The 24,111-nt window shown below is 39.6% G+C and overlaps 1 protein-coding gene across 1 annotated transcript in view; it reads left to right on the top strand.

Annotated features, from left to right (window-relative positions):
* bhlhe22 (basic helix-loop-helix family, member e22) overlaps positions 1-10,658 on the top strand; it is an 18,548-nt gene extending 7,890 nt beyond the window's left edge. The window contains exon 2 of the mRNA XM_007554506.2: positions 8,874-10,658. Coding sequence (XP_007554568.1) covers positions 9,030-9,848 — 819 coding nt within the window. The 5' untranslated portion in view covers positions 8,874-9,029 and the 3' untranslated portion in view covers positions 9,849-10,658. The remainder of the gene's footprint in view (positions 1-8,873) is intronic.
* The last annotated feature ends 13,453 nt before the right edge of the window (positions 10,659-24,111 follow it).

The following is a 24,111-nucleotide window of genomic DNA, read 5'->3' as shown; positions in this document are numbered from 1 at the left end:
TATATATATATATATATATATATAAATCGCTAAAACATGTGCAAACCGGCGCAGGCTGCAACCTGCAAATCGTTTCATGTCGACAATTGCATAATCTATATGAAGGGCTAAAAGAGGACGGTGTGTTTCGAGCTGCAGCGCGGCGCTTCAGGACAATAGGGTCGGGGTTTTTTTCTCTTTTTTTTTTCTTTCTTTCCTTTACCCCCTTCTCTTACTTTCCCCTTTGGTGGTCAGAGACCCAAAAACCCAGAGCAGGGATAACCGATATGATTCGCCCTGGATGGAGTCGTCTCTCAGAGTGACAACCGGTGATTTCCTTTGTTTCTGTATCCATCTCCTCTCCGTAACAGTGAGTGTATTCAACGCAATTAACATATGTGCTATGCCTGCGCCTCTCTATTCCCAGTTCTGTCAATTTTTTGCCCTTCAGTTGGAATAGAAGGAGCTTTTTCCCGGCTTAGATGCGTTCAGGGTCTTAAGCACGTACAGTCAGTACTGACTTCAATGGAATTTGGTTGGTGTTGAACGCGAATTGTGCGAATTTCAGCGTATGACGTTAGATACGAACATGTCTTTATAATATTCACTAAATGTGACAGGTACTAGAGCCTTTGCATTGCTTCCCCCTCGTTCTACGTCCTTCTGATGACATATGGGGAAAAACAGTGTTAAGGTTTTACTAAATGTCACTGATTGCACAGCTCTTCACATCAAAGCCAAAATGCAGCATTCGCTCCCCTCCAGCATCCCTCCCTCCATCACTGTATGCGAGGGAGTGCGCGGACGTGTGCGTGTGCGCATGCTCTAAACGATCCCGTATTAGTGTGAGCGTTGCTTCACAAGTGTTCCCTTTTTTTTTTTTCCCTCCAATAGTGCAATGTTGCATAACTGTTCGCAGTCCAGCGCCAGATTTGGGACTTCGCAGCACACACTGAGGCTGAGTTGTCCGAGCCGCCGTAGAGCCGGTAACACGCATCCCGTCCTACATATTCTCACACGAACTGGGATAGTCGGAGAAAAATGTCCCTTCTGGTTTCAAGGACGCAGGTTAGGCGATGAAGAGGGGACTCTGGGTAATATAGAGAAACATCTGTTTGGCTAGTGACGTCACCAACTGCCGCTCCCCCCCCCTCTCCGCCCGTCATCCCAATCCTCTTCTGCTGAAAGCAGATTCCTCATTTGTTTGGCTGGAGCATCGTTAATCCCAAAGTCAGATTGGGGGGTGAGGGTGGAGGGAGGGGGGCACCGGACGGGGCTGACGATCAGTCCCATTTAGCAGGTGTCAGTGCGCACGGTTCGGTCTCTGCGTCTCCGTTCCTTTGCACGTCAAAAAAAAAAAAAAAAAAAAAAAGCGAAGATGAGGATTCCGCAGTTGCTGCCCCGTTTTGAGATTTGCGGCATTTTCTAGGAACGTGCAGAAAAGCGAATTCTTTGAACGTTTTTTTTTTTTTGTGGGGGGAGGGGGGGACTTTTCCTGTTTCTAAGTTGATAATGTGGAATGCTTACACTTCCTTTTTGAGGCTCATGGCGCATTTTTTTTGTTTTTTTTGTTTTGTTTTGTTTTGTTTTGTTTTTGTCTTCACCCCCGTAGGTTACATTATGGAATAATGGAGGACATCTATGCTGTCTGCTGCTTTGGACACTACATACGGAGTCATTTGCTTCATCTGCAAAAGCTGCCTGGGACGGTTAATAATTTTCCCTCAAAGCTGTCTTATTTGCCTTGTAACCTCACCTACTTAGGTAAATGTATGAATATTAGCAGATGCTTGCTAAAAGAAGAAGAAGAAAAGAGCTTTCCTTCCCTGTTTTCGGTATGCAGGCCAGGGCGGCTGCAGAATAATAAGGTTACAGGCGCAATAAGAGGTTTCTTCCAGTTGTCTGTGTTTTTCCTGAAACAGAATGACAGCACTCGTATGTTTCTGTGCAAATCTCTCTCCGAGCAGCGGGTTGCGTCTCTCCGTGTTCACAGCGGACCTTGATTTAATGTCTTACAATTAAGGCACGCGGTGAATGCCAAGAGATGATCCTCCTCTCTTCGAAAAGACATCACGGACATCATGAAATCATTGAACTGTATATATATTTATATTTTTTAAGTTTATAATGTATGTACTGCCTGTGTTTTTTAACAATAAAGTGATTGCGAGGAAGTTCTGGTTCCATCTGAGCATACATGCTCCTAGTGTGTGTGTGTGTGTGTGTGTGTGTGTGTGTGTCCAATAGAGCAATAGGAGCTTTCCATCCCAACACAGGCTGCCAGGAGCGCTGTCCACCTTCTGTGGTGCTGAAATCTGCAGCCTTTTGTTTCACTCGCCTGCAGCCGGCGTGGAAGCGGAAATCGTGCAGTGCGGGATTCAGATTGCGCAAAGTCTACACATCGGCGTTCGTTCGCATGCAACCTTCTGTGCTTTGTTTTATTTGAGCAAGTCAGATTATAACAAAATGCGCAAACATGAGGACAGCAGGGGTGAACACGTTCCCAGCTCAAATTTGTGATATAATGCACCAGCATTTACAAAGTAAATTTAAATGCTGGTCCAGTCCTTTTCTTAGAAATGCAATTATTTTACGTCTTTTTCTCATCATTTTTCGCCCTGTAATATGTCCCTAAAATCCAGGTGCATCAAAGCAGTAAGAAACCCGCTGTGTATATACAGGGAGCGTACTTGAGCAGAGCTGCTTAAGACCAATGTCACATTAAATTAATATCAAAAGGTCGGAAAATGTGGCCCCGACTACATCTTCTACCACAGCAGGCGGCTGGCAGATATCTAAATATCAGGAAATATAATTCTGCATGAATTCGACCAATTTGTTACAGTTTCAATTCGGAGTGCTTTGACAGCACCAAATCATTTCACGAGTCTGTGAAATTGTGTCATCTGATAAATGACTGGAGGTTGGATGGATGGATAGATGAAACATCCATTCATGCATTTTTAAGAAGCCGTTTTCTTAAAATGTGTTCAAAATAAGCACTCAGTACTCGTTTTATGTTCAAAAACACTTTAAATTTAAGGTCATTTCCCACCGAATAGGCTGGAAGAAATGTTGTGACAAAGAAACAGCATGCTGTTGTGTCTCTGTAGGAAGCCATAACCATCATCTGCATCGTTTCTTTTAAACGGCAGTTGTTAGGAGCCAAAAAAAAAAAAAGAGCGCCTCCTATGTTTGCCATATCATGATTATTCCACCTTGCCCCCTGTCGCAAACACGATTCAAATCCAAACTCAACAGCATGAGAGTCTGGCCTCTGCTGATAGCAAGAAGGGGGAAAAAATCTTTAAGTTGAATGAAATCCATAAAGCTGCCACCGAACATGTTCATGGATGTGCTGCTCCCCCTGGAGAGCCGTCTGGCTCCATCTCCTGTCTTCTTATGGAGGCTCTCCTGCCCTCTTGTGGTAGAAATCAGAAATATTGTCAAGCGTTCAGCCATATACTCGGCTTTTATAGATATATATCACAACAAATGTCACCTTGAGACACTTTACAAGTCAAGAATAACTAATTAATATCACGTTTTATAGAAACATATAGCTAAATTAAAAGTCCTACATTTAATATTTTATATGGCCTTTATCATAACAATAATAGTAATTGTTTTATTTATTTAGTTTAGGATTTTAGCTGATTATTGAGTGCTCTATGCAGCTTTTTTTCATGTTTTAATTTATGCAGGGACACTTTAGATTGCATAAAAAATTAAAAATCTAAAATATGACAGAGTGAAAAACAAGAGTGCAACCTGGTTTGATAGCATGTCTGTTTTTTCTCAGGAAGAGAATTGTTTTTTGTTTTTTTTGTTTTTTTTAACTTTGAATAGTTCAGTTCAATTCTCATGTCATTGTATAATAAACAGCAAATTAATATAAATTGCCTAATCATAGCAGAAGTTCTGGATTTTCCCATCTGTACACAGAAAGCTGCGACTGTTCTGCTTTTAGATGTGGAACCGTTCACATGATGGCAGCCGTTAAAAACCTCCATAAGGAAAATGTAAAGAGTCTCTGAGCGTGTTCACTGCTCCTGCAGCGGCTCTGAGGCAGACTCCCTCTCTGTGCCCTGCAGAGGACCTCTTATCTGCTATTTTGCAGCCAGAGCAGCATAAAGAGATTGTGTCAGTGCAATCTCAACCACACCTCTGTAGAACGTGGTGAAGAGCTACAAGCGTTGTTTGTTTCCTCAGATAGATACGATGAAGTGGCCGGTTCTCTGTCCAGGTAAGATCAGCAGAGATCTTCACTCTGAGGTTTAATGCCACCCACTCTCTGTCTCCGTTGCAACGTAATCCACACAAAAGATGAAGAAAATCAGCTGAATGAACTGTTGGAAATCACACAATAATCATTTGAACCAACTACAGTAACATTAAATGTAATAAGCTTTCTTGTCTTTGCTGACGTGTTGCCCCAGGATGACGCTGCCACCACCATGTTTCACAGAGACCCCCTACAATGCTTTATTTCAAACTCCAGGACGTCTCTAGCTTCCTTTATCAGAATTATCTGTGCAGGACTAAAACCTTTCCAATCAACAGATTCTCCATCCTGAGTTGTGAATCTTTGAAGCTCTGCCCGAGTTACCATGGGTGTCTTGGCTTTTTTTTCTTTCTGATCAATACTCTCCTTATCCTGAGGTTTTATGTTTGCAGCAGAGTTCTCCGCAACTTTCATTCCAGTTGCTGTTCCTTGGTCTCCACCGTTGTTCGTAATGCTCTTTAAAAACCTCGTAGGCCTTCAGAGAACAGCTACATTTATACTGAGAATAAGTTAAACAGCTCCTAATCCACCGTGTTTGTATTCTGACCTTTCTTTTTTATTGTTTATTTTTGCTTTTTAGGTCTTGCAATTTTCCGTTCTCCAAGATACAAATTTGATCTGTACTCAGCTAGAATATTAGATCACACAATCAAGAGGGGTGGCCAAAAAACCCCCCAAAAAAACAAAAAACAAAAAGGAAAGGTCAAAAATCCTAAAATCACAAGATTGAAGAGAAAGGCTGGAATGCAGACAGACGCCGAGACAAAGTAGCAAAGACGGGAGAAAACCTGAAAGCTTAAATACAAGACAGGCGATTATTGTGATGTAGAACAGTTTTGAGGGTGTTCAGAAACAAAATGGACACAGAACTTTCCAAAATCATTTTAATACCTACTGATCGTGACATCCATCAGTTTTGAACTTTGGTTCATTTCTCAAATACCTCATATATTGTTCTCATGTTATATTTGCCTCCATGTTTTTTAAAGAAGGATCATAATTTGTGCACAAAATTCTTTGGCAAACGCAGTTGTGTCTCTGGTGGATGACTCACAGGAGGCAAAAAGCAGCCCCCCACCCCCCTATTCTTTTCTTGCCCACATCATTCCTGTTTCACAATATGTAGCTGCCAGGGCGTCAAACAAGGATGAGGAAAAAATCTGTGGCATATTCACAATGGTTTCAATTGGCAGGGGTCAGTCGTAATCACTGCTAAAGGTACCTTGCATGTGTGTGCAGAAACATGCCATGGTAACAAGACGCGGTACCTTGTTAGGACATAGAGACAGATTTTGTCCTTTAATGCATTTCACCGAGCATCTACAAATGGCTTCTTGGGGAGAGTAATTGCAAAATTGTCTCTTAGCGTGCCGGTGGAACATGTAAGGAGAAGGAAGAATGTTTAAAGAGTCGGTCGCATTGAACGAGCGCGCTGTGGGGATCGCAGGGGCTACGGAGAACGTCGGCGATGCCTGCGGAGATCAGGTGAGACTGATGTGAAATGAAAACTATGGAGCTGTCCAAAGTCCTGAACATTCAGAAAAATCACGCCGTTCCTTTGAAACACAAACTAATTATCCTGTCAGAGAGTGAGGTTTGAGTGCTAAAGGGACAACTTGGACGTTTTTCAGTGCACAGCAAGTTGAAAACTTTGAGCATTTCTTTCTTATTTTGTCATATTACAAAATAATGTGACAAAAAAATTAAGTACTGAATAATGTATTTTATTTGGGATTTTGAGTGATGCCCTTAAATGAAGTCCAGTTCAGTCAATTGGCTGCAGAATTCACCTAATAAGAATAAAACTCCATCTTTTGTAGTAAAAACAGCTACTCGGTCAGACATAGGAAGGTTGTTAATAAAACGTTTGGGGAACATACGTAATCCCAAAGAGCAAATAACACAACAGACAGATCAGGGACAGAGCATGGGACAGGTTTGAAGCGTGACTGAATCATCAAGCAGCACGCCAAACTCTGAACGTATCATAAAGCGCCGTTAGATTCATCTGAAAACAGAGAGTTTTCAGCAGTTTGCACTGCTGTGAACCTTCCAAGACATTTCCATCAATCCAGGCTAGTACAGAAGAGAAATAATCATCCACCTGGACACGCCGATGTCCTCAGTGGAGCATGTTGGTGGCAGCGTTATGGTGTGGGGATGCTTTTCTTCAGCAGGGACAAGGATGTCGGTCAGAGTTGATGAGAAAATGAAAAAAACAAATGGGAAGAAAAAACTCAGTAGCAGCTGCGTAACACTTGACGCTGCAGGAGAAGCAGCCCAGCAACCCTCAGCCTACAGCACAAAAGAAGTATTATTTTCTTTCCACATCACTATTGTGAACTCTTTGGATATTTTTTCTATTACAAACAATCTCAATAAAACCCAACAAAGGTTGTGGTTAAAACATGACATGAATCTGAAATGGGTTTAAATTGCTTTGAAAGGCACTTTAAATATGACGAGTGTCTTCATCATAGGCGGTGCAAAAACAGGAACATTGTAGTTTTATGTAGGAGACGTATTTCTATATTTTGTGTAATGGTGGATTTAGAGTTTCCAACCACTTGGGAATAGATTTGTCAACTTTTTAACATCACAATGCTTAAGATTTTACAGCTTTGCTCTCTGCAAGAAAACTGAATTTATTATTATTATTATTATTATTAATTATTATTATTATTATTATTATTATTTTAACTCTGAGGCTTTAGTGCAAAATAAAACCTGGTTTTGACATTTCATATTCAAGGCCACCTTTCTGTGAGTAGATGCTAGCAGTACACTTCCAATATAAATAAAAAATCTGCAACATCTGGAATAGGAAATACAACCTTTTTTTTGTTGCTCACATTGACTTTTATTTAATTGCCAGCAGTATAAATCCAAGACATTTTATTTGCCTGGTTACCTGGGCTGCTGTTGTGGCTCAGGGATGCCAAAGTGGAGGTAGTTACTCCATCTTCTCCATCACATACCAAGTTGTCCTTTGGCAACACTGCCCCCTTTCTGCAACTCAAACAAGGGAAAAGTGTGACTGGAATAATAAAAGTGCTCCAAATGGTGAGTGTGACCAGGGGAAGGGCTGCAGTGAACGCACCATAGTTTGTCATGTTACGACCACAAACTTTAATGTGGTTTAGTGGGATTTTATGTTGCAGACCAAATCAAAGTAGTATAAAAAAAAAACACAGTGAAAGGAAATCAAATGGTTTCCAAATTGTTTCACAAATACAAATATGAAAAGTGCATTTGTATTCAGGATATTGACTTTGTGCTAAACTTCTCTTTGCCTGAAATAATCGCCCGGTCTTCTTCGTCAAACGGCTCAAGCTCAGTCAGATGGGATTGTTTGGTGGATGTCAATTTTCCAAACACATCCAGAATCATGTGAAGGCATCACTGTACATAAATAATTACTACATTTTAGTAATATATATGCAATATATAAATACATATATATCCAATTTGCTTTGAATAGTACAAGTTTGGTCTTTTTTGTTAATTTGTAATTAATCCAGTCTCCTACTTTTTTTGTTCTTTAACGAATCAGTTTTGCAAAAAGCAGTTTACCAAAACTCCACAAGTTTGTCATTTTTTATTACTTTAAGCAACAACTCAGTCGCAAACATCCCTTTCGATAAAAAAATTAAATAAAATTATTTTGTCATTTGTGGCTCAGAAAACAGGTTTCTCTTTATTATTTTTTTAATCTCCAAAGCATAAGTTATCTATTTATTTTAAATATATAGATTGAGTAAATAAATAGATATTTCTTTCCTTTTATTTCCCCTTCTCCTGTGATTTTTTTTTGCTGCTTTTTGCACTGATGGAAGCATCAGGAGGTGTGCGCTCAATAAAAGATCATCGCTCTTCTTTAGCAGATGTGATTTACGATTTCATCCAGAAGATGGCAGAATAAGCACAATTAATTTCCACTGAGCTGCTTTAAAAACAAACTGGTGGAGGTTCAGGACAATTGACTTTAAATAAATAAATAAATAAATAAATAAATAAATAAATAAATAAATAAATAAAATTAAAAATTGATAATTAATAAAGAAAAACGTATCATTGACACTTCTTCTTAAACGTTAAAGTGAAAGAAAAAACAAATTCGCCGAAAAATCAGACAGCAAGTCTAATTTACATTTTCTTTCTTTTCCGAACAAATCATCGAAGAAAAACAGCTTTGTGTTTGGCTTCGATCCGCTGAAGTAACTTAATTTTTATATGTTTTTAAAGTTTTATTCAGGCCATTTCATGAAGAGGATGGTGCCTGAAAACTGCTTTAAAGTCTTGTATAGACGCACGCTCGCAGGATGCGCTGGTGCGCACGATGTGGTGTTTGTTCCAGTTTAAACCGCGTTAATTAAAACGTTAACCTGATTGGGTGGAGAGTGAGGGGGAGGGAGGCTGTCTCAGCCCCAATAGGCGAATCCTTTTTAATAACCCGCCTCGAGATAATGATGTAAAAAGACTGAAGCGTCTTGTGCGTAACGAGGATGATGGTGGTGATCCGCCGAAGGTGAATCCAGCACAGATAGAGATAGTGAGAGAGAGAGACAGAGAGAGAGAGCGAGAGAGAGAGACAGAGAGAGAGAGCGAGAGAGAGAGAGAGAGAGAGAGAGAGACTTTTTACACAAGTCTCTTCTTCATCACCGCACCTCAGCTGACAAGAGAAGCCCCAAACTTCGCCGTTGACGCGCAAACAGAGGGAGAAACTCACTGAGAGGCGTCAGGAGTTCCCGGAACCCACCAGGCCATGGACCGGAGGATGAACCTGAACGGCGGCGCGGCAGGGGACATTTTTCACAAAACTCTCAGCGCCGTGTCCGGCAAAAAGATGGACCCGTTCAGAGCGTCTGCCGGCATGGAGCTGCCGCCCAGAGACCGCCAGTCTCCAATTAGCTGCTTTGACCAAGTCGATCCTGACCCGATCCAGCCCGGTGGACTGGCTGGAAGCAGAGGGGGCACTTTGGGTCTGCCGACCGGATCTTTGTGCGTCAAGTACGGGGAGAGCGCCAACAGGACCTCGGCGGCGGAAAGCAGCGGCGGAGAGCAGAGCCCCGACGACGACAGCGACGGGCGGTGCGACATGGTCCTCCTGACGGACGTGCGGACAGCAGCCGGGGGCAAAGCTGAAGGAGGAGGTAAGAAAACCAAAGAGCAGAAAATGCTGCGGCTCAACATCAACGCCAGGGAGAGACGGCGGATGCACGACCTGAACGACGCGCTGGATGAACTCCGGGCGGTCATCCCCTACGCGCACAGCCCGTCGGTGCGCAAACTCTCCAAAATCGCCACCCTGCTGCTCGCCAAGAACTACATCCTCATGCAGGCGCAGGCGCTGGAGGAGATGAGGAGGCTGGTGGCGTACCTTAACCAGGGCCAGGCCATCTCCGCGGCTTCCATACCGGCCACCACCGCGCTGGCAGCTCCTCCACCCGGCCTGGGTGCGTACGAGCAACCGCCCGGATACCCGTTTCCCGCCGGGGTGGCTGCGCCCTCCTGCCCGGACAAATGCGCCCTATTCAACAACGCCGCGTCTAGCCTCTGCAAACAGTGCACTGACAAGCCTTAAAACTGACCACAGAGACTACAAAGAAGCACACAAGAAGGAGAAAAACCTGACAGAAGATCGAGTAGAGACAAAAATGAACATTTTTATAATATTTACTAAACGCATTAAACCTCGCTTCTGTTTTTTTTTTTCTCTGTTCGAACAACACTTGATTGTGTACATAAATCATCTTTAAAGTGCTGGTGTGAATGAAGGCCGAACAGAAGCTGAATTAAAGGCCTGTTGCTCCGTGATGGACCCTCTGTGGAGATTTCTGGGTGACCTGACAACCTGCGCGACTTTTTTTTTATATATATTTTTTTATCCGGAGCGCAACAGCACCGACCTCACTCTGCTGCTTTCTCATGCGTTTACTTTGACTACTATATCAAAGGCCCAGTTTTCAAAAGAACCTTCCAAGTGAATGTTTTGGACGAGGAGAGTTAAATAAAAAAAAGAAAGAAAGAAAACAAGTGAACCACTCGGTTAGGTACTTATTTAGTTGCGAAAGCTTTACTTTCAACTCAGCGAATTTAAAAAAAAAATCTGAAAAAGTAGAAAAGCATACATTTAGGTCTACAAGGTGGTTTTATGTGTCTTTTGTAATTTATTAATTTGGGATATTTATGGTATTTATGCTTGCATTGCACATTGTCGTCTAAGTTGATGTGTTTTCTGCATTTTTTCATGATTTTTCGTTCTGATGAATCGCGCTGTCAGGTCAAGGCTTTGGTTTATTGCTGTAGATACTTTGGTTTGTTATAAGATCAAAGGGGGCCGTTTGTATGTATTTGAGTGTGGAAAAGCTTTATTAAAATATTTTGAACAACATCAGAAACATACATATCTGGTTATTTATCCAAGGCAGTCAGTGCAACTCGAAGCAGAGAAAGGTGCTTTTAAAGTGTTTGAACGTTGTGCGCATTGATGTGTCACATTTCACGGTTTAGTCGTTTCGCTTTAATTCTGTACAGTTCACAACAAATCCCACCTTTATAAGACAAAACGTTTTAATTCATATCGAGCTCTGTCAGTCAGACAAATTCAGATTTCAGCGCGTTTGTTACACATTCAGGTAGTTTCTGTGCGTAAATAATCTCTAATTTCTCAAGTTTCTTGGCTCTCGTCAGGTGTCAATAATTTTCCACTCCATCAAAACTGCTTCCTTCCTCCCCCCCAGCTGATTTGCGCCAAATCCTTGGAGAGAATACCTGAATAGTGATGGCTGAAAACAGATCAATCATTCTTAAAAAGGGAGATCCGATTGCAGTTAAATTAATAATATTAGATCGACTTGCATTACGATGCGTAAGAGAATGTTAATGAAAAAAAAAAAAAAAACAGGTGATGAGAGTTGTCGCTGTAATACCTGCCTGCAGATAATCAAACCCCTCGTTTAAGGGCGATTACACCCTCACGATGTGATTAAGACATGTAATTACGCCGCTGTTCAATCATTGTCGCAGTTTTGCGTCTTTAATGAGAACGCAGCTGCAGTCGCAGCGACTTTGGCCCTTTGGCCCTCCTTTTATTTTAAAGGCCAAACGACACAATATTTCCCTAAAGTGCTGGTTATAAACATTATGGGAATTATTTCAATAGGAATCATTAAACAGTTGAGATCAGGCTTAAAAAAAAAAAACAATATAAGACAGTTTATAGTTTCTTATAAAAAAAATGTACTAAATGGAAACAATTATCCAGCAGATCCACAGCTCTGTTTTCATGATCAATCAACCTACTCAGGACATCAGTAATGTACAGCTATGACTGATTTGCTGTCAACTCAAGAAGCTTATTTTGGCTTTAAAATCTTACTGTAACTCCTGCTCCACTTCCATTACTGAGGAAGCCACGTAAAGCTACAGAAACAAACTGATTAGTTAGTGAACTCGCTGACAGGATGGTCTCACTGTGAAAACACTATGAAAGTTGACGTACTGCACTTTGTTTTAACACAGAAGAGCTGTTAAGGAACACAGTAGTTTTTCTGTGAACAAAGCAAAAGTTGTTTACAACACAATGATATCTAAGTGAGATCTATGTTTGAAATATAATTTCTGAAAAATTGTCTTATCTGCAAAAAAACAACAACAAACAAACAAAAAAACACAACATATTTTACAATCCCTTTCTTCAGATTTTATGATTTGTTCTTAAGTATAATGTTTACTTCCTTTTTGTAAAACCATAATTTAGTTCAAACATGTATTGGCTAATTTACAGCTTCATAGTCTGCAGGATTTTTTTTGAAATGTTCAAAACTTTTTTTTGCTCATAATCTCTTTTCTACAAACAGAAAATATTGAAGTTTGGCAACTCCAATAGTTTCCCTTGAAGCGATCAAACTTTATGTAACCTTTAAAAGCAGACGGTGATAACTTTTTGTTGAATTTTGATTGGGAATTTTACCAACACAGAAGATGCATCCCGGGGCATATGCCTAAACTTTACGCTTATGCTTAAATCTTCAGTACATTCCACTACATGTTTTTAGTTTCTCTGACTTTACTATCATGTGTCAAGGAAAAGGAAAATGTTACTATTATCATTTCTTTTTACACCACAGGCAGCCCCAATTTCCAATTAAAAATCTAATAACTTTTGAGCATTTCTTTTCAGGAAATGACAAATAGTCCAGAAAATGTTTTTAGAAGTCAAATTATGTTAATTAAAAAAAAAAAAGATGTAAATTTTCAATTTTGTCACTTTTGAAACAACCCAAGTTCTCATCCTAATTTCCAGTTACAGCTTTGATGGGTGTTGTTCCATCCATCCATCCATCCATCCATCCATTTCCTCAAATACTTCTCATCAAAAATTATCTTTACCCATCTCTGTAATTATAGGGGAAAATAAACAAACAAACATTATTGGCATTACAGCAATCAAATCATTCTGATAATTCCTGACCAGCTTTCGGATGCTTCCACTGAAATTTTTAGTGTTTTTCATTGATGTTGAGCTCCAAAATCTTTGAGGTGAGAAGATCTCTTTGCCATCCCTGTGGAGGGAGGAACAGATTAGGACAATCTTTTGCTCCCTTCACAGATTCATGTTGGGACTCCAAAACATTGACATTACATATAGTGAGAGGAAACATCTTCGTAAAAGTACTTAAGACTTACATCTGCCAGTTGCATGAACAATATGGGGGATTGTGGACAGGAAACACTATAGGATTTCCTCCTAGGATGTAAAAGTCATGAAACATTTGAAGTCATTTTTTTCAGTTTTGAAAATTTATGGAGCTTTGGTGTAAAATTAATTCTCATTTTTTATATATATATCTTAAGCAGAGCTAAAAAATAAAACAAAAGTCATTCAGGCATTTTGTCGAAGCAGAGAATGCATGCATTTCCAGCCTCAGTTTGGGATCTAGATGAGCGTTTGATGCCTCAGATCCCCACCGGACGGTTCTTGGATCAAGAGTGGAAGCAACTCCAGTTGCAGGACTTCATCAAGATGTTTATTGCGTTTCATTTTTTTTCTCCCCCTCCTGCTGTGTAGAAACTGAGACTTCACAAAAACCATTAATTATGCAATATGCATTAATGCACAAATGAGTAAAGCATTTAACCCATACTAATACTCGCATTAGGCCACAGGGAGGAAATTCCCCAGGGGTGAGAAAGAGCCATATGTGTGGAGAAACAGACCCCAGCCTTTACCAGCACAACAAAATATGTGCAAAGGTAGAGAGTCCAGAAGTCTGAGACTCTGTATCAAACTACGAGTCACGTAGCTGGTGCTTTGGATGTCCACATGATGACCCCTGACATGTTGTTAGGAGGTGGTCTTGAAAAAGTAAAATTAAAAGTTGTTTTTTTTGTAGTTTTATTTCACAGCAACCAGAAGAAAAACATTGCTTTAAATCACAAGCCTATTAAAGATGAATCTGTAATAAAGGCTTTTAAAACCAGAAGCCAAGACTCATGAATAGAAATAGAAGATAAAAAAAAACAAAAAAAACACCCGCTTAATAAACAAGAAAACGTCCAATTTACCATATCACACTCCAGCAGGGCGTCTCCTTCATAACAGGGCTGCCATACATGCTAAGGACGGCGAACATTAAAGTCAAAATATACATAAACAGGCAGAATTGAATATCATATCAGTAACAAGCGAAGCCACGCCAGCGGACTCATCCGCGCTGTGTCATGCAGTAGATATATGTGCCGCACCGGCCGAGGCACCAAATCAACCTCTGGGTGGTAATTCATTGTTGTCAGGCCACTCGTAGCACGGCATAATGTTGCCTTGTTGTTGTGCACACACAATGCTCGCTAATAAATCTGCAGCTGAGGGGGTCAAACTAAAACCTTTTTAATGTAGTTAGACCTCCATTTTTTGGGACGTTCTGGACCACAGACCTCTTCTGTTATTATGAAGAGATTGGCTTCTAAACTGGATCTTTGGAGTACTTTTTTTATGTTTTTAGCTTTTAGCAGGTCTATAATTGAGACTCCACTGGGAAATATTTCTCACATCACAATTACTGGGCAAAGAAAAACCTAACAGCAGCCACACTATCGCCAAATGTAAACGTCAGTAGTTTTACATGACTAAGAATCATTCAAATGATTCAAACCAAATAATGTAAGAAGTATGGGAGTTTTTTTTGTTTTGTTTTTTAAATAAAGTAAATCATAAAGTAGTGCCGTGATAATTGTTAGCAGTTCTCACTGTAAGCTGGCCTGTTTTTCAACCCAGAGTGAGTGGAATATTTTACTCCAGTTTGTGTGTTAACAAAAACCACATCTGCGATTTGTACTTATTGTATTTATTGGTTAATCATTTAAATTTATTTTGCAGAAAATATACTGATCTACAAAATACACATTCAGGCCAAATTCCCTAAGAAATCAGTGGCATATTCTGTCCATATATTTTGCCCAGATGCACCAGTCAGCCTCGTTCGGACCGAGCTGACCACTTTTGATTTTGACCAATTGAGATTTTTTTTTTTAAAGGACTATATAAAGGTATTCCAGGGTTATCCTCACTTTTGCAAAGCTTCTGTCTGTAATTTTCTTTTTTTTTTTAAATTAAACACATAAAAACAGCATTATGCTGCTTTAGAGACCAAAAAAGGCAGCAGTTGTAAACTATGATGCTTTTTGCGAATAGTGGGGTTGATTTTCAGAATTTCACATCCCGTTTGTCAATCAGAGCTGACAGAATGAAAACTGGGCATTTCTCATCCCTAGGTAATTGAGGTGAATCCCTATTCATAGTGTTTTCCTTACCGACACATGTGCTCCTAATTCTTCACACCAGATATTTTTTTTTAATCTCACTAAAGATCCAGTAAACATATGGTGGTTCGCTTGGCACAGAAACTTCTAACAGAGGACAACAAATGACGTAATGAAGTGTGATTATCTTCTCATCTAGAGTCCCACCATTGAGTAACATCTCTAATATTCCAGATGCTGCCATATTAATCAGATTAGAAAACCCAATCCCCTAATCCCTGTTTACCGATGGCTCTGTTTTTGTGCCGTAATCTGATGTTCTTTTATTCCCCCCCTGATTAAACTTTGTGGACAAAGCGGAAAATGAAGCATCACAGGTTGTTTACTCCACAAGAAAAAAAAAAAGTAAAGATAAACAATTTGCCATGGAGCTGAGCAAACAAAAACAGGTGCAATGACATTAAATGTTATTTTGCCAAAGAAGAAATCTTTTACAAATGAGGAGGGGGAAATTTCTCTGATTTGCTTTGTTTGTAGGACTGACGCTGATTTTACAATCGTTTACTATTGTTTTTGATCCACGGAGCTCTTCACTTTTATTGGCACACCCACCTGGTGAAGGTTCGTGAGAAGACTTGAAATAAATTAACATTTTATTAAAGCGGCATAATCTCATGCTGAAAAACAAGACACAGTCCTCTAACAGTGAGTTTTGGAGATTTGTAGAGATTTGCATGGATTTGAGACAAACCTGTGTTTTCCTCCAGCCTTGTTTGTCACACAGTTCCAGTTGTGTTAAACTGTTTAATTATGGCTCTGACTGCAGACATGGCCAAGTTAAGGTGTGCAGATTTAATGGTGCACTTTAAAAATTTAGCATTCGTAGTTCATGTGACTCATTCATTACAAACTGAGTGATATACTCGATACATTATTTTTTGTTTATTTTGATGAATACAGTTTATTTGGTTAGAGAAAAACTAATTATTACTGCAGACGGTTGACTTGACAGTTGTCAGTAAGACATTTGCTGACACTTTCCACAAAGAGGGGAAGTCAAATAAGAGATTTGCTAAAGAAGCTGACCATGTGTAGAATAAATAGTAATATATATAAGCATATATGCAAAAACAACAACGGTAGCAAAACCTTTGTTGAGAGAATTGTAAAACAAAGCCTATTCTTTTAACTTTATTTTTAACAAAACCTATTCTATTACAAAGTTGTTTCTTGACTAAATGTCAGGGCCTTAATTAACCGGAATGTTCTGTGGTCTTTCCCGTTTTGAATAACATCAAAGAGATACAAGCTTTTGTGTTACATGTTATTGAAAACCCAAAATGAAAGTCCTGAATTGCAATTAAAGCCCCATCAAATCTTACATTTACTTTGTAAGAATTGTTTGAGGTGCCAATAGTTTCGGCACCAGTGATTTTGTTAACAATTGGTGCCCTGAAGTCACATTTTCTTCCTACTGAACGCTAAAATTAAAGTTTTGATTTTTCAAGCACTTTCTGAGGAAGATGAACAAATAAATGAATATAAAATTTAAAAAGCATATAAAATTTATTTATAGGCTTTTTTTTTTCTTTTTTTTTAACCAAAGAGGCCAACAAACATGGAGGCTTCTGTGTCCTCAAAACCTCAAGGCTAAAAAGTAGCAGTGTGTACAAAGGCTGTAAAGTAGCCAAGACAGCTGTGATCTTTTCATTTGTGTGACCTTAACAATCAGATAATGTACTATGGTGTTTTTTCAGAGTAGCTATGACCAAGCAGCCACACTGCATCACAAGAGCAGGCAGAGGCAGCAAGAAGTGCAATGCCATAAATATAAAAGGGAAGTAAAAACGACACCGCGACTGGATCTCTGTGGATGTTTTTGTGCGTTTTGAGTCTGTGCTCCAACGTGGATCGCTCGTCCCGATCAAAATGCAGATCCTGACCCTCTCAAGGTTCATTAGAGTCAAGGCGATGTGGATTTCATCTGCTCTCTGTGATATTCATTAACTCTGGCTTCCACATTAAAATAAAGACTTGAGGATGACACAGTAACAGCAAGAATTACTCGCCGCTCGGTTCACCACTCACACACACACACACACACATGCGCACACGCACACGCACATGTCGTCTCCTTTGTTTCTTTCAAACGCACACTACAGCTTTCAAGAAGACATCATCTAACACAGCCTCAGATTTTATGTTTCAACAAAGACATTTAAAGTATCTTGTTCAGACAACAGTTCGTCACCTGATTGCTACGGGAGTGCTTTGACATGTATTGTTAAATGTAAACAAAAGCCTCAAAGAGAATCATGAGAGTACTTTAAAAATTTCTAGGGAATTCATAAGAATCTACATGTTGGATCTGAGCTCATGACGTGAAAAAAAAAAAGTATTATCCTCGTCACTGTATTCAAAATCTGTCACGTTACTGGAGCATGAAAACCTTGCGTTAGTGCAACACTTGCTTGGCTGATCTTCCTGATGTGCGGAGCGCCTACTCGAGGCTTGGTGTATCTGTCTGAGCGGAGGTCTTTAACAGCCATGAATGCCAAAGCATGGGGGGGGGAGGGTTGGAGGGAGGCAGGGCAGGCCAAGCGTAACTGCGACGGCCCGATGTCCTTGGCTCCTCGGCGGCCTTCACCTCGCACTCCCTGCACAGTGAATTTTATGGCTAATTTCCGGCAATTTATCCTGGCACTTTCAGAAGAGACATTCCTGCGGGAATAATGTGCATAATTTGCATAAATCATCCTGATAGAATGCATATCAGCATGTTACCCCTCCACCCCCCATCTTTTTCTTTTTTTTTTGGCTGATGCTCCAGCGTTTACTTTGTAATCAAAACTGACTTCTTTCTACCCACAAATACATGAGAGTCAGGAGGAAAGGGTTCTGAGTTTAAGTGAGTAATTAAGAAAGAATGAAATCCATAAAAAGTCTGATTTCTGCTTCTCAAGTGTTACATCTAAATTGTGAAAAACACAAACACAAATCAGTGCAGTTATTTAATTTCAAATTGGTTTGTAAACCATTTTAAAAGCATCCCTGTTGTGGGTTAAACAGCAGTGAGAAGTTAAAAACTGACTCAGATCTGTTTCTTTACAACGGGACTCAATCTGCTCTTTGTATGATATAAAATGATGCCCAGTAAAAATTTACATTTCATCTAAGATTTCCTCCTTTAAACTGATGAGCTGTGGTAATATTGTTGTAATTGATCAGGTAGGTCTGAAAGAAAAGAACAACAATGTTTAGTATCAGTTATTAAACCATTTGAAATTTTAGTGAAGTTTGATTTTTACTCAATCAACGTTAAATTTCATAAAATAAGCTAATTAAATTTAGAAAAAAAAGTTCTCCCTAAACATGCTGGTCAGAAATGAACTGAAGTAGTTTGTTCCTGTTGGACTCTCCGTTCTAAACCTTTCCCCACGCGACACATGAGACTCGATCTGGAATAAGTGGAAGACAATTTAAAAGGATGAATGGATGTTTTTTCAGTCTGATTTTCTGACTAACATATTTTGCATTAATCTATCATCTCTCTAGCAGTTAAAAATTGTCACAAGTTTCCATATTAGAGGAAGAACATAGTTTGCATCCAGCTTTTGCTGACTAGCGCTCATGCTAAGCTAAGCTAGCTAGCAGGCTGAGCTTCTCAATCCCAAACCAGTCGTTGCAAATAAGTCACACATTTTAGCTGTTGGCTAACAAACATTTACACATCATCTTGTTAGACTGGATTTACTAAGTTCATATACAAGGATTTACTAAGTTCATATATAGCTTGAGCTAGTTTAGCAACATCGCTAATGCTATGGCCATTAGCAATGTCTTACCAAGCTAAGGTTGTCTACCTTGCAGTTTTGCAAAATTATTTACTTTCTCGTTATACTTTGCAAGTTTTCGTACACTTGTTGCAATTGTTTTTTCAAAAAGCTACTGACAACAAACCTACTGACTTTTACTGGTATTACTGGATTGATGAAAACACGTGTTGTTCTTATTGTCTCTTAACAAGCAACAGGTGCTGTGGTGGGAGGTAAATACGGAATTCTCATTAGCCACAAATAAATCAATAAATAAATACAATAAAAATATTTCATTTCTATCTTTTGGTTTTTTCCTGCCTTCCTTTTAGTTGTAAGTAGCACTGTGGTCTTGCAGCATGAAGGCCCTGGGTTTGAGATTACTAAGGGAATCTATATGTCACAGTGAAATGTCATAATGATCAATATTACATTTTTTGTAGAAATTCAATACAAACAACTTCAATGTAGTCAATTGGGTCTGACAAATTATTAAATATAATGATTCATTCCCTAAAGTTTACATGGCACTTTGTCAGATAAGTGTTTAAAAAGTTTACAATTAGTTCAGTAACGTTCATTTGGCCCAAGACAAACTGCTCATCATGCAGATGTTTTCTAACAAATTTAACTGACGAATGTCAAGAACTGTGTCTGAAGTACAACTTAACATAAAGCAGACTAGTTAGAACATGACTGAATAGAACAATTACATTGATATTATCTTAGAAAATTTGCATTAACACATTTTGTTCACTGAGTAAATTTTAATAACTGAAGTTTAACAATTGTATTTAAGCGCCTCTTAGGAGGTAAAAAAATAAAAAACAAGATATATACTAAGCAACACTTTGGTTAAACCAAAAATAAAATGTGTGTAGATTGTTATGACAGTTTTAGTGGGTGAATTTTAACAACAGTGCATAAGACAATAAAAAGGAGAGGTTTTGGACTTCACTGCATGGAGAGACAAAAGACATGTAGGCCAATGGGCATGCAATGCAACACAGCCTGCAAGCTGCAAAAAAGAGGAGGTGGGTCAGCTAATCGGAGCAGACACACAGACAAAACAGAGCTGCACGGGAAAAGCGCTGCACACTTTGCATGCACACAGTTTTGTGACTGATGAAATGAGAAGAAACGTGTATGTGTGTGTGCGTGTGTGTGTGCTCTGAACATCCAAAGTACCAGCTTCAACCCAGAGAGTCTCAAAATCAAAGACTGTATCGCTGGTGACAACAGGACAGTCGTCTGCTGGCTGGACGTTAATCACAATAATACAGGGCAGGCCAATCATGACTCACTGATCAACTGCTTAATGACACGCCCGCCGTGGCCACTGTAACCAGCCTGCTGCTGAGGGATTCACAAACCAGGACTGGCTCGGATGTGTGTGTGGGGGGTGGATGGTGGTTATGAGGCTGGTGCACAGCCATCCAGATAATAATTACTCGATGACTGTGGTCACATTAGGGATCAGTCAAAGAAGATTAATTTCGACTGATAGCATTGGTCCCTCCTAAATGCAGATTTTCCTAATAAGAGTGAAATTGTGTCTCTGAGATGGTTGCAGACTGTGAGGTCAGCTATATAGGGGTAAATCGTCCAATTACTTATCTGGAGTGACAATGTCTTCTTCTTCTTCTTCTTCTTCTTTACGTGAATCACACTGTAGCACGAATTTTACACACACACACACACACACACGTGTTTCTGCAAGTCCTCTGGTCTGGTGTATGTGTCTGTGTGTTTTGTGCGCAGAGGTTGTGTGCATTGGCACAAATGACGGCGTGTGTTTGTGCGTGGTACGGGTGGGCCTTTCGGTAAATACCCAGAGACCACAAGAATTACCCAGAGCAGAGAGGACAGCATCTGTTTGTGTGCTTGTGCCGAGCAAACAAGGCAATTTAGAGAACACCAAGGGAGCTGCTAATAAACACAACCTTATTCCCCGTTCTTCCTGCACCTGGCTCTGACTACTGCAGCACCGCAGTGGGGAAGCCTGCCTGTCTTGTACGTTTCTGCAACTGTCCGTCTATGTGATAGAGGTTGATAGTGGGCAAACAAAAAAAAAAGAAAAAACAAAGCGCGCATTGGAATAATGCGGCTCTACTTTTTCCTGTCCATTATGGAATATAACCTGGTCACTGGTAAAGAGGTAGAATTTTATTTAAGGAAAAAAAAAAACACATTTCTGATAGGAACTATCTGAAAATAAATAAAAAATTTTTTTTTTTTTCTGGTCATGCCATAAATCCAAACATGCTGTACTAATGGCAACAATCTTCTGTGCTGATGTTGCTACTGAGAAAAAAAAAAGACTTAAATTTAACTTTTTTTTTTAAAATATAAAATCAGGGGAAACTCAAAAGGATTTATCATATTTTGCACATCTGTTTATGCTACAAAAAGACACTTTATGTGCAATGATAAGTATGATAATTTGACATTTAGTAACTGGTAAATCCTGATTAATTGCAAAGAAACTATTACCCACACCCACAAACACACAGGGTGTGGGATTGCCCCTGGTCCTAACATACATAATTAATGAATGTTTAAAACAGAAAGCCTTTTGAGGCTCCTGTGTCGTTATAAGAAACACAGCAGCAACTGCGGCTTTTTCCTCTGAATCATGACATCAGAAACTACTGTTATTCTTTATTTATGCTTTAGTTCTGCTTTTCTTAAACTTCATTTTAGATTTAAAATATATTGTCGAGACAGTTCTGTTTTCAACTAATTGAGTAAGTAGCAAATAAAAAAGTTATTTTTAACTGTATATTAGAGACAAATCAGAATCCGCTATTTTCTGCACCAGCAGTTCAGAACTTTAAAATATCGGTGATCTGAAATTGGCACCTCTGTTTTTAATATTGGCGAGTAAAACTGTTAATTTAATTAAAATGTGTAATTCGTGCACTTAGGTGAAACATTACTTCAATGTTACGTCGTATGTTCTCCAAGCTTATCTATAAATTCATGCAGGGTTGTTTTCTGTGAACTTGCTCTTAATGAGACCTGCAGCTCTGCCCGCCTCCACCGCTGACTGTGATATGTAGCCAATGTGACACCCAGTGAAACCACGCATCAGACCAGACACAAAATGGCCGTCCAGTGCCAAACCCTGCCTTGGCTTTCACTTTACATCACACCACAGCGCCTGGCTGGAGAGCAAAAGCTTTACATGGCATTTAAAGGAAAAACTAAGGGGCCTTCTGCCTCCGTTTGTCCCCGACAGGAACAGCACTCAAATTACCGTCACCTATATCTGTATTGAAACTGTTACATTTTGTAAACGTGTTTAAAGCCCGCGTTTTAAGTGTAAAATCCACTCATTTATCCACTTTGTCCTTCCAATAGGAGCACTTCAAGGTCTCCTCACCTCTCATGCCACAAACCTGGCAGCCTCATAACAGCCTTTGAGCCTTCGAGCCAAGCACATCATGAAATGAAAGGGGAGAAAATAAGTGCAAAGGGAGGGGGGGGGGTTAATCTGAGTTATAACATTGATTAGATTTCCAGAAATATAATTAAAAGATGTTAAGACATGGGCCGAGCCAAGGATCAGTGGCCACTAATGAGGACCAATAGGCGTCTGTAATCTGTGCTGTAATGAGAGCAGCTTCAGTGTAAAGTTTGCTGGCAGACGAGTGGGGAGGAGGACAAAGAGATGTGGGAGTGGAGCAGCCTTCCTGTGAAACCAATCGTTTACTGTCACTGTGACCACTTGCAGGGTGAATTTAGAGTCTTAGAGTTAAAAAATAGATGAGCTGAAGCAAATAAAAAAAAAAAACTATTACATTAAGAGGTGGCCTTGGCAGTACAAATACTTCATTAAGGTGCTTATCGACGTATCGAGTTGTTTTATGAGAGAACTGTTGAGACGGAAATCGCACTTTCCATGACGAGGTTCTAGTCGGGGAAGCGATCCGATGTAGCATCGGCGCCAGATCCGATACCGACGTCAGTCTGGGATCACAGATCCATCCAACAACTCAGATTCCACGAGTCTGTGTTTCTGTAGGTCTGATTTTAGGTTATTTCACCCAAAATGTTTAAACTGACATCTAAATAATAACAATATATGAACAGTAATCTTATAAACGGCATCTAAACAGAGATTTCAAGATAATTCTGTTTTTACAATGGCCAGATTTAACAAATTAAAAGTGTCACACTAAGCTGTCAGTGAACTTTTTCTCTTTTTTTTGCATTTATTTTAAAGTTAAGGCAGAAAATACAAAAAAATTGACTATTTGGAATTTATCTTAGATTGTTAAGGCAATGAAAAAAGGAGAAAACTGCAAACACAAAAAAATTTTCAGCCATTAAAAGAAAATCTGAGTTTAAAACAGTCAGCAAATAGAAATAATATTGTAATCCTAGTTCAAACTGATGTCAGACAGCGAGAAAAAAAGATCACGTGTCTTTTTACAGTGAGTGCAAAAATCTTTGTCTTAACTTCTACAATACAACTACCAGGAAAACAGAAGTAAAATGAAATCAGATGCTGAAGTAAAGTCATTCCGAAGCGATCGGCGCTGTGAGATACTCGTTAGATTTGACGCCGAACAGAACCTGAGGAGGGGGAAGAAGATGGCAGAGTAATACAAAGCAGACGGCTAAGGAGTGAGCTGAAATTAGAGAGGATGTTACTTATTCAGTGGATCCTTGTTATTAGCAAATGAGTCTCACTGACAGGTGCGCCACGCTCATTTACAAATGACAACATATCACCATAATCAGCCCGCTAATTCATCCCAAATAATGAGTTGTGGTAAAAACAGGCTGGTAAATACTTGAGGGGAAGATCACCCTAATGGGGCTCACCTGTCACACTGTTTACGCCTGCTGGCTCGCAGCGTGTTGGACGGAGTTCGAACAAACAGAGTTTTATTAAATGTGTCGTAGCACGACTGAAGACTCATCCCTGAAGTTTAACCACGAGTGCATTTTAAAGTCATATAAGAAACCAGATATTATGCTGAAACGACGTCTGTAGGTGTTTCTACACACTACAGATTCAGGCAGACTGGATATAAAAGCAGCCTACACTTCTCAGGTTTTTATTTGGAAAAGATCTTGCAAACCATGTATCGTTTTTCTTCCACTTTACTATAAAACGCGTTGGTCTGCCACATTAAATCTTAACCAAATACTCTGAAGTTTGAGGTTGAAAAGCGACAAAATTTGCTGAAAGTTGAAAGCGTCTTAACACTTTTGCAAGGTGTTGTATTTGCAGGTTTATGTATAACAACCACAAAT

The sequence above is a fragment of the Poecilia formosa genome, unplaced genomic scaffold, assembly GCF_000485575.1.
Source record: "Poecilia formosa unplaced genomic scaffold, Poecilia_formosa-5.1.2 Scaffold64, whole genome shotgun sequence".
Taxonomy (NCBI): domain Eukaryota; kingdom Metazoa; phylum Chordata; class Actinopteri; order Cyprinodontiformes; family Poeciliidae; genus Poecilia; species Poecilia formosa.
This window is presented reverse-complemented; position numbering and strand designations above follow the sequence as displayed.